This window comes from Necator americanus, chromosome IV, assembly GCF_031761385.1.
Source record: "Necator americanus strain Aroian chromosome IV, whole genome shotgun sequence".
Classification (NCBI taxonomy): domain Eukaryota; kingdom Metazoa; phylum Nematoda; class Chromadorea; order Rhabditida; family Ancylostomatidae; genus Necator; species Necator americanus.
The window spans coordinates 25,575,473-25,586,988 of record NC_087374.1 but is presented as its reverse complement, the minus strand read 5'-3'; the positions used below and the strand labels follow the sequence as shown (position 1 = coordinate 25,586,988).

Below are 11,516 nucleotides of genomic sequence, written 5' to 3'. Positions count from 1 at the left end.
ATAGGAAATGCTTTGTTCAACACGTCTGAACGGAATATTCAAGATTCAGAACTTAAAAACAATGGAAAACTGTAACCTTTCATCAGACTTTGACGGTATAGTGTTTGAAATAAATATCTAGAGCCGTCTGCACTATGGCTCTGGATTTGTGTTACGGCTTTGCAATGCTTCTGACTACATGCAAAAACTTTGACCAAAGCGATTTACATTAAATACGTCAAAAACGAATAGGTACTAGAAACATAGCCGCAGATGTAGAGCAATCGGTAAGATGTTCCGCCGTGACTGCACGATCATTGGATGGTTCGAAGCCACCCTAGTGGTAATCAAGCCTTTCTTCCTTCCGGGGCGGACCTGCCTAGAGGGATAAAAATTGACAGAAGATTGACTGAATTGACAGAACGGCCAGCCCCCGCAAGTAATTGTTAAGAGTAGATGCGCGTTCGTGCACCTCTTACGATTCTGAATCGAAGTGAACGCGTTGGCGCATAAAAGGAGTATTGAGCAACCTCAAATATTTCATTTTTTATACTTAATACCAGTCTGAATGTCCGGCTAAAGCCGGACTTCAGACTTTAGCTGGTTTTAGCTTCGCTCCCCTTCACTGATCAATGAAAGTTGATAGTAGTGGTGTTTTCTGTAAAATCAGAATTGCGTTTTTATAACAACACTTTCCTTCTCTTCTTTATATTATCAATTACGGATTAAAGATTACGGAGTTTTCCTACCAAATGCGTCAATTCTACATTTGGAGAATATTCTACCATCAGCTACAAACACTCCTTTGATGCCAGAATAAAAGATGCAATTTGAAAGCAATACTCGAAGTATGGATATTCCTCCTGATTTCCCCCAATAGTTATCACAGAATGATGTTTTAACATAAAATGACGTGAAAAACATCTTAATACCGATAAAGACAACGTTCCACGTCAGATCACAAAAACATCCTGCTACCATTTAAGCAGCCGTTTTCATGCGCGTTTTCACTTTCTGAGAACGGCATGCTACCAACTTGAGATGAACGAAGAAAGAAATAGATACGCGGAGGAGCCATGAAGGTGAAAAGCAACGCGCGCAATGGCCATGGCTATGAAACGGCTGCAACCATTTATCTTTTGCGTCATGCACACTAAGTTATTGCGCACCAATGACCGGGTCCACCGACGCCGGTGGATCCGTCACACCCCGTATTATAGCAATCTGGCGACGTTGGACCCCATCTATAGGTATCTGGCGCCGGCGCGCCAGTGTGACGCCGGTGGACCCGTCTCACCCCCTTCCATAGGTGTCTTACGCCCGTGGACCCGTCACACCCCCTTCCATAGGAATGTGACGCCGGTGGACCCGTCGCACCCCTTCTGCAGGTATCTTAAAACGCCGGCGCACCAGACTAAAACAAGCCGCGGGACCCGTCGCTAACTCATTTTCCGTAGCTGACTCTGCACGCCGGGTGGACCCTAGTCGCACCCAACCTTTTTCAATTTCGGGGCGCACACACCACGACACACACTGACAGAAATTACACGCGCGCGCGCACACCCACAAGACTCGCAGCTACACTACATGCGCGTTCGTGCACCTCTTACGATTCTGAATCGAAGTGAACGCGTTGGCGCATAAAAGGAGTATTGAGCAACCTCAAATATTTCATTTTTTATACTTAAAATAATGCTTACTACCTACTTAATATATATAGTTAATATATATATATATTAAGTAGGTAGTAAGCATTATATTAAGTATTATATAGCACAATATATATATATATATATATATATATATGTATTATATAACACAATATATTTTATATAATATTCATAGCTAAACTACCCTAGAACTCTACGGATAGTGTCTTCGCCCATTGCCACCGTGAGAAACTCTCTGATTTAGTACGCTCATAGTTATGTATTATAATCTGAACTACTGCGGTCTTCTAAATAATGTCATAATTAAGTTCCGCCACCGCCTTTACATGATTGATTTCTTTGTCCGTTTTTAGATCTAATCTCTTCTCCGTCATAGTTTTACATCGCCCTCATTTTCCCGGCTTCTATTACTGTTCCGATAATAAACTATCCACCGGAAGTGTGTGTGATGTAGCATTTGTTAGATGATAATTTCGACCGTTTCCATTTGGACTGGCGTGAAGTGCTAACGCATCTTCCGCGCAACCCTTCAAGTTGTGTTTTTTCCCCTTGGATGGTTTTAAGAACAGGCCTTTGTGTTTTTGCTTCTTTTTTTTGTCTTTCAGAGATGTTACGTGAGAAATTCTCGAACTCCAATCATGTTTTCTTGTTTTATTCCATCATATGTTCTATTATGTACGCTCGCCTACGAGATATCTTCGAACTAGAAACACTGCGAGATCGCTTTGAGCTCCAAGCAGTTGTTGAAAGGTTAGATCGCTACTTTGCCTCTCGCCATTTGTGGGATGTTACAGTAAAAAATCTTCTCATTTAGGTATGCAGCAAGCCGAGATATTGAACTGGCGCAGGAAGCATCAAGGCTTTTTCGGGAAAACTACGGGATTAACAAATCTTCCAACATCATTCCGCCGTTCAAAATTCATTTTCCTTCTTATTTCGTGAGTTAGCAACCAATCATTCCAAATAAGCATTAGATAATGAAACTATGCATTTGGACAGCTACTTGATCGTTTTAGGTTTCTCATAGAAATATTGACAGTTTACAAAAACAAGATGCGCTGGAACTTATATAATACCCTACTTTCGTTACTTCGAGCGTGTGATATGTGTCATAATTGCGCGATGTGTTGCGTGTGCTGTAATGGGGGATTCGATCTTAGTGTTCCACATTTGAATTCTTCGAAAACATTGGATCGAATAAATAATATTAGCTCTCCTTAGCTTGAAACGTATCCGATGTATTAGTCTCCACTACCTCTTCTGTTGACGCGGTGGAAAACCGTAATGTTAAGTGGAAAAGCTTTGAAGATGAAAAAAAATTGGAAAAAATGAAAAAAAAACATTGTTAAATTGACATGTTAACTGGCAGTGTTCGTATATACGTGGTAATGTATCTTGAAGCTTCGGAAAGAAAATCATGTCCTATAGGTTTGGCGGCGGACTGAGATTTAACGTTTCTTACTTACCTCCTTTTTATTTCACTTTCCACTTCGTTACTTTTCAACATCTTGATTTTTTTTCTTGAGCAAATCTTGAGAAATAGGACTATTTTCATGCGAAAGATAACATGATGAATGTCAGTGTTTCTTCATTGTGGTTTAATTGAATAGTTTATGGGACTGAGCAGTTAATCAAATCACATATTCGTTCCTATACAGTAAGTTTGCTATTTATTTTTTACACAAGCATACCCTTTAAAATATCATAGTTTCCCAAAAAATAAATGTGTTCAATAGCAGTGCACACTTTCTTCGTTGAATAGGGCAAGAGACAGCGCAATTACATTGAGTAACTTCACTAAGAATCCATGAAACAACGCTTCTTTCAATGTTATATCTGATCAGTCTGAATAGTTGAATACCGGGCTACAAACTCCTCTTCCTGCTCTCCTTCCTTCTTCTAATTGTGTGTAAGACGTATGGACACCCTTCTTCAACTGCTGCAAGACCAAAACTATCATTCTTAAAAACATCACTTCATCGTTCTGTAGAAATATTTTACCTTTAACAAAGAATTCAAAAATTGCGAAAATGTCAGTACCGCTATCTAGAAAAATTCGTTCAAACTTGATTTTATATCTACTCTTCTCATGATATTAATTTGAGTTTGTCCAGTTCTAGAAGGTTCCCAATAGATAGCCGTGTAAACTGTCGCTATGAGAAAGGCTTTGCTGTTGCACTTGTAGACTTAAACTCACCTTAATAAGAGAAACAACAGTTTTGTCCCTTGCAACTACGTGTATGACTTGCACCAGCTGCAGAGTGGCTTCTCTTCTGGAAAGAGACTTGAAAAGTATCGTATTTTTTCAAAGAATTTGTGAAGAAACCTGACCAGAGTCGGAGGGTCCTTTCCTTGGTAGATTCGGCAACATCTCTAATGTTGAATAGTTGACATAGGTAAACGTGGACTCCTCTCTTTCACTTGCATTAGGCTGAATACCCCAAGAATTGCCATTTCAGCTGAGCGTTCTGTGACCCATGACCGCATTTCCCTTGAACTTGCAAAACGCCCAAGTCTTCTTGCGTAGGTCGAAGTAGAAAGAACGAAGGTGTTTAGTAGAGGAGCAGGATGCTGATGCTTATGGTCTTCTCAATTACGTAAATTCCTTCTAATTAGCTCAGATATTAGGTAGTTCCTCTTGTTGCTTACTCGTTCTAGAGTCTGCATGACTGGAGCACTCGGACATAGTTGAGTGATTGGGGCTTCACTAACACTCATGAACATTGTCTTCTCCAGGTTTAGCTGGAGATCGACCAGCATTCATAACCTTGACTAATGCTTGCTGTTATCAGAACGATGTCAACAGCAAAACAAAAATGGTGCAACTGCCCACTCTTATTTTTGATTTCGAGAGAGGCAGGACTTGCAGTCTGCGACGGCACAAAAAAGGAGATACTGGAGAAAGAAAGTGTAGCGTTCATAATAACGTAAAGCAACCTTGCCAAGCAAAATTTGGCCACAAATATTTAGAAATTTCAGTATGAGTTTATACATTCAAAAACATTCAACAGTTGTATCTATAAGTGCCAGAAAATGACTACGTAAACGTTACCCCGCACCAAAACTCCAAAAAGAAACTTTTTTTCAACTTTAGCAATTCTCAGTTCAACAAACAGCCTACGACTCAGATTTATCGTGTTAGTTAAGTGCTGCAGTTCTGCTAATTCCACTCCATTGTAATAAAACGAACCGACACACGGGATACAAGGTTTTATAAGTCTGTCACAGCAGAAGCAGGGAGCCTATCTCCTAAATCTACCTGCTCACGGGGCAGCACTGGGTCGCTTCTAGCCTGCCGCGATCAGCCCCCTATCTGCCACTTGGGAACGCGCCACACGACTGCGGTTGTGATCCCTCTTATGTGAAGATCCGAAGGGACATTGAAATATTTTCAAATCATTCTCATTTCCTGAGCTTACTGATTACAACACAAGATTATAAATATAAGTGGAAGTGAAAAAAACGATAGCACAACTTGTATTTCCTTGAAAGTGCATCACGTGGATATGGGATTTAATAGTTTTAATTCAGATGACAAGGAGCCCGAATCGTATCTCTTATTGTCCGATACCGAAGAATATGTCGACGGTAATAACGGCTATCATTTGCTGGTTGTTCAGCGAAGAATTTAGGAATGGAAATATCACCCTCACTGGTGATCACAAAAGGTGAATAGCACGAACACTAGGTGTTTGTGTCCGAGATATTCAAGTGATCTAAGAGTCGCTCTCTTCAGATCCTGCTACTATAAGAACGGCTTGCATGCATTTGAGCAAGTGAAGAAATTCGAACGTGGGGAGAAGTGGATTAATTTCGCCATGATTCGAGAGCCTCAGGAGCGTTTCCTTAGCGGATTCATGTTCATGTGTTTACCGTCAGTTCAGCCATGCAGCATTCAAATTGATGACATCTCCCTTAACGTCAGTGGTTTAGAAACAACACAGTGAACAGCACATGTGGAGGATGTGTTAACGACATCAAATGCGCTTTGCGAACTACGCTCGAGCAGGCGCGCAGATTTGCAGCAGGCGACTTGTCTGCACGAACATATCTTCTATGGCATCTCGGTCCACAAAACTGGTACAACGCTATTCTACTTATCCACAAAAGTTCTGAACATTTGATTGTGAGAAAAGTATGCACTGTGATGAAGTTGGAAAGCGATAGTACGACATTATATTTCAGGCATTGTCACTTCCACAGAAACTTGGATAGGATACGGTTATTTAAATACTCCCCTCGAGATCAAGAGAAAACTATATCGGACTTGACGTTGGTGTTGAAAGGTAAGTCTAACCTCAGAATATCGCTTTCCTAGCTTTCCCGATCTGATCTTTCCCTCAACAAAGCTTACCTTAGCTTACATACTATAGGTTTTACTTTCCATTTGTTCTTACTGTTTCTTACAGAAATTAGCGCCGTTTCAGAAGGAGCAGTGAAATCGACAGATATACATTTTATTATTTCACAAATTTCTAAGAAAAAGACGAGACACACAACATACCAAAACGAGAACAGGGAGTTCTACAATTCTCAGCTAAATAATATCGAAATGCAAAGGATGCTAGTTGAGGTAGGAATGCGACATCTTTGAGAAACGTGCGGATATTTGATGATAAAAGATCCACTCCAGCTATTGTATTGGGACTACATCCTTTTCAATTTCCCGCTGCCAAACCTATACGAGGAAGAAGACACAGGAATCAGTAATGCTGGCTAACAAACTACGATGTTGATGTAGTATAGTGAATGTTGACATGTATCTGTTTCTTCACTGTTTTTTAAAAATAAGAAATAGAATAAAAGGAACCAAAATCTGTGGTTAAAATGGTCGAAATAATATCTCGTTGAATTTGCGTTATCGTAATCATGAACGTAAATATTAAGATCTACTTCAATCGTTGCATATATTTATAGTCGCCGTAAAACCGAACGCGGTCATGCGCTGACGAATCAGTGGCCCTACATCCGCTACAGAGCGTGACAAGGCCTTTGAAGCTTTTTTTACTGTTTTTCAAAGTTTTTCTTTTTGTCTTCGTAGAATTGTCTTTGAATATAATTGCATAGTCACAGGAAAGAACTTCGCCACTGATTCTGTTTTGTCTCTCAAAGATCTTTGTTGGTAGGGATTTGATTCCTGTGCTATTTTTTTGTGTAATTGTACTCGATTTCCATCTTTCATAGCCATAGCACTAAGAAAACTTTCTATCGCTAGTTAATTGAAGATCAACAGATGCATCAGTATAGCAAGGCGGCCAAAAGGAAATCAAGCATGGTGCAGTTGCGTGAACGGCTGCGCTCGAAGCGGCGCGGCCGTTCACGCAACTGATCGAGAGAGGATCCTTGCTAGTACCATTCTCCGCTGCAGTTTGCGACGGTCACACCTAGATTCCAACCGCTTTCTCCACCACGTCGTCGAGCGCAGTCCTTTACGCAAATACACCGTGCTTCATGTCGTTTTGACCCTACTATACTTCTTTGAGAAAGGGAACCTATAGTATGGTCAAAACGACATGAAGCACATACGCGGGTTCTCTCGAGGAGTTTATATGAACCGTAGCAGCTAGGAGAGTTGTAAAACCCTTGCTGTCATCACCAATCGCAGCAGTTCGCGATGGTCCCAGCCCGTAGCAAACTTCATTTCTTCATTTCTTTTCAACTTCATTTCTTCTTTCTTCTCAAACTTCATTCGGCGTCATTTCGAGCGAGCACGCAAATGCACCGCAACTACATTCGTGATTCATGTCGTTTTGATCCGACTATACAGTAGGGTCCAAACGACATGAAGCACGTATGCAATTGCGTACGCGGCTTCTTCCGAGGCGCTTCGGTGGAGCGTAGTGGCTAGGAGCGTGGTGAAATCCTTGCTGGTACCACCCATCGCTATAGTTTGCGACGGTCCCAACTTGGTTCCAAATGCTGCCTCCACGGCGCCGTTTCGAGCGCGTACGCAAATACACCACAACTACACTTGTGTTTCATGTCGTATTGACCCGACTATATCTCAACAACCGCAACACTAATTTTGGTACTGCTGGCAAAGACGGATGGAAAAAAACATGACTTCACGTTTCCAGCTCCTGGACAAAACATGATGTAGGAAATCAAAAGCAACTTGTTATTCAACGAATATTCTGGCCTAACTCGCTCACTGATTGTAAATTGTCATTGGTTTTTTGAGTGTCTCGAGATTTTTCTCTAATCTATGTGAATTGCGTACCCACAACACGAATATGAAATTTATTAGAAACGGCGTAAATAGAAATGCGACCATTAATTGAGATTTTCAGAACAGTTGTATGGTCGGGTCAAAACGACATGAATCACGAGTGTAGTTGCGGTGCATTTGCGTAAACGCTCGAAACGACGCCGTTGAGGCAACAGTAGGAACCGAGGTGTGACCGTCGCACCTGTAGGGATGGGTGGTGAAAGCAATGGTTTCACCGCGCTCCTAACCGCTACGCTCCACCGAAGCGTCTCGAGAGAACCCGCGTACGCAACTGCGTACGTGTTTCATGTTGTTTGGACCCTACTATAGTTGGTCGTGGTTTGTTAAAGCTATATACAGTTGTTGATGCATTCATTGTCAGAAATCGTTCAAGCGATTTCGCGGAAAAGCAAAGGCTTCCAGTTGTTTACCAATTATACGTTGGATCTAGCGGTTCAAATCGACTTAGTATCCTCGCTAGTTCCACTCATTATTGCAGTCGTTGGGGAACCGAAACCGGAGGTTTCACTATGGCTGCACTTCCACTATAACTTCGAGTGCAGCCGCTTACGTAACTGCACCGTGCTTCATGTCGTGTCACCCGATTATACAGAAGCGGTGTTAGCACTCTAAGGGAGAATGGATTCTACCAGCATATTTCTAACATTTTCTATTATCGTCAAAAATGTTTGACAGCGATCGTGGACATTCGAGTGGAGAGAAAGTAGTGGTGGTGCTAGGCATCGTGACATTATGGTGATAGAAGTGAAAATGGGCGCAGAAGCTTCGCATATAGAAGTGCACTTAAGAAACAAATCCATTATCTCTTAGGTCCCTTCGTTTTCTTTTGCACGTTGCTGACTCATTCATCACGACAAGGAATAGTGTAGAAACATACCCTTCATACATAATTACTACACGCCTTTTCGCGTATGTTTTGGTATTCGTTTTGAAATTTTCAAAAACTTAATTATACAAAAAGAGCGAGAGGACAGGAAACGATTTAAAGGCATCACCCCACAAATCTGAGGTTGTACGGATTCCAGGTGGAGCATTCGTATACAGGATCGTAGATTATGGAGAGAAGGGTGATTCCGTCTATTTCTTCCTAATTGCCGTAAAAAAACGGACAGGAGGATACGGCTTCGAGCGTTCCGGCGCGCTACTTTCTAAAACGAGTTCGACTGGGGCACGCCAGCCTTGTGCAGGCGCCGCATCTTCCAGGCCGCTTTTTACGGTAGTTAGGACGGAGGACGGAATCACCATCCTCTCCATAATCTACTATGCCGTATACGAATACTCCACCTAAAATCCGTACCACCATGGAGGAAGAGGATGCGGCCATCGACTGATAACACTGCTGGCCTCGCAAATGATGTATCAAAGTGGTTGTGAAAAGTTCTGTACCACGTCAAAAATCACTTGGAGGTAACAACGCTTTAGAAAAAATGTTGTCTAAATGGGATCAAGGACAATTTCATGCTGCATGGAAAGGGAATGACCTATGTCACATGTACTTCTCAAGTTTTATGCACACATGTAAGTGACAGCAATTGTGATATCGTTTCCTGACATCCAGAGGAAGTTTTTCAACTTGTAAACTTCCTTCTGTTTGATGATCTCGTAGAGAAATCCTACATTGTGAAGCATGTAGGAAGCCGTTTTTTTTTCAACTACACCCACTTTATCGTGTCGCATTGTTGTTGCTGAGATTTCAAAATGCTACGCATTTGGTGTATTCTTCTCTCGTTTTGTTCCTTTCCAAATTCTCTTGCCGATCTGAGTTCATCTTCTTCATGGAATTCCACTAAGCTTCCAGCTAAATATACTGTAGGTTGAATTACAGTTATCATTATAGTGGTGGTAGCTATGTCTTTGAAACAACTATAGTTCTTTATTTGTATACACCATATGTATACATTGTACTGAAGGATTGATTTATAAGAAGCGGATGTTATTTCGTTATTTGGGCACAAACAGATGGCATTAACAGGTCCGTGTTGGAGTTGCTGCACTTGACGAAGCAACGCAGAGCATCAGTTGGCCAGTTTGTGGAGGAGCCATCGGGATGGCCATTGACCGTCTACATGAACGCGGCATCGCAACCGATTTCGACTTTCAGTACGTTTTGAAGATAATGCGTTGAAAACTAAAAAACGACCACAACCCTCTTTTCATCCTATGGACATGATGTCAACGCCAAACCAACGGGAGGAATAGAACAGTGGAGCTACACTCCCAACATCCTTCTGGTACAATGACATCAGTAGTCATTGGTCATCAGTTAGTTACTAGTTGTTAGTAGTAGGCGTTGTCATAAACACACAACAACGCTGCAATATTCTGATTTTATGAGATAGGGAATTCTAATCCGCATAGGTAGCCCTAGATATATACGGGTACACGATTTCTAACAATGGTATTTATTATTGTCTTGTCCACGTACTATTAAGAAACAATTGTCTCCTCCTTTTGCTCTTTTCACATTGACGGGTCGAAACAACGTGAAGCTTAATGCAGTTGCGTATGCGTCTGGACTCGAAGCAACGCGGTGGAGGCAGCGGTTGCAGTCGGGGTGGAACCACTGCTAACTCTACAGTTTGAGCAGAGTTGATCCTACCTCAATGGCAACCGTTGGCTCCATTGCGCTGCTTCAAGTACAACCGCTATCTCACCTCCACCAGACTTCTGACTTTGATCAGGTTGTGCAATACGTAGAGAACCTTTGATTTCAAACAGCTGCTCAAGTTTCATAGGCTTACATCTTGTACTTTAAGTAAATGACCTTGCATGCACGTTCAAAAAAAGTTGATTTGACACTGACTCCGCGTGTTTCGTACTTGTCAACTGATTTCAAAGCATACCCACCTAAGCAAAGCCAAACACCATAATTAATTAATTAATTGCGTGAATCTACTCCTAAATTTTCTTCTGAAGTGAAGGTCACTTTTTGACGCTTGAACCATGGCCGTTCACGCAGTCCTGCCATGCATCAGGTATTTTGACCAAGCTATCCACGCACAGCGATATTTCTCGATACATTTGAGAGGTTCCGGACATTCCTGGCTTAGAGTTTCTGCAAACTGTAGAAAAGCGTGTCACAGGACCCACCAACGATCTCTGGTGCTAGCGACGGCGAAGCTGTATAAAAAAGCACTCATCTCGCCATTGGGATAGACAAACGTGTTTCCGGTATTGTGTCGGGGAGCAGCTTATCACTATTCCTGTAGGGGACAAAATATGCTAACAAAAAAAAGATTCAATTCTACAAGGTGAGTTCTCATTCTATTGGTCATGCCCACAAAAAGTATGTTGCAGCTTGTATTATAATTGTGTGTGTTAACTTTGGCGTTTTGCAACTGCGAGCTTGTTTTGTTCGCTTCATGGTTGTGAGGTTTCACAACCGGATTCTCGTCATGGTTTCAACAGAATTAAAAAAAAACTACTGACCAAATATTAGTGTTTTACTCTAACTCACAAGATTGCTGATTTGATGCTGTTTTATAGAATATTCACGGCTCCTACAACGTGCAATGGTGATGATGCTGTAGGCATTGGCCTTGGTTTTATGGCCAACAGTTCAGTCGACGCAGTGATCGCTCCACCATGCAAAATGGGTATTGCTGCTCATCGAAATCAATTTTTATAAAACCACTGCA

The 11,516-nt window shown here is 41.7% G+C and overlaps 1 protein-coding gene across 2 annotated transcripts; it reads left to right on the top strand.

The window, feature by feature from the left end:
* Positions 1-2,322: 2,322 nt before the first annotated feature.
* On the top strand, positions 2,323-11,506 carry RB195_002679 (uncharacterized protein; the record flags this gene model as incomplete). Of its 2 annotated transcripts, XM_064200042.1 has the most annotated exons (9): positions 2,323-2,399; positions 2,464-2,587; positions 5,181-5,317; positions 5,386-5,523; positions 5,583-5,729; positions 5,835-5,935; positions 6,059-6,222; positions 9,851-9,978; positions 11,365-11,506. In XM_064200042.1, 9 exons carry the CDS (start codon positions 2,323-2,325, stop codon positions 11,504-11,506), a joined length of 1,158 nt encoding a protein of 385 aa, XP_064055923.1. The 2 variants fall into 2 exon arrangements, with proteins under 2 accessions (XP_064055923.1, XP_064055924.1); XM_064200043.1 differs by lacking the exons at positions 5,835-5,935; positions 6,059-6,222 and having other exon boundaries at positions 5,583-5,784.
* Between the last annotated feature and the right edge of the window lie 10 nt (positions 11,507-11,516).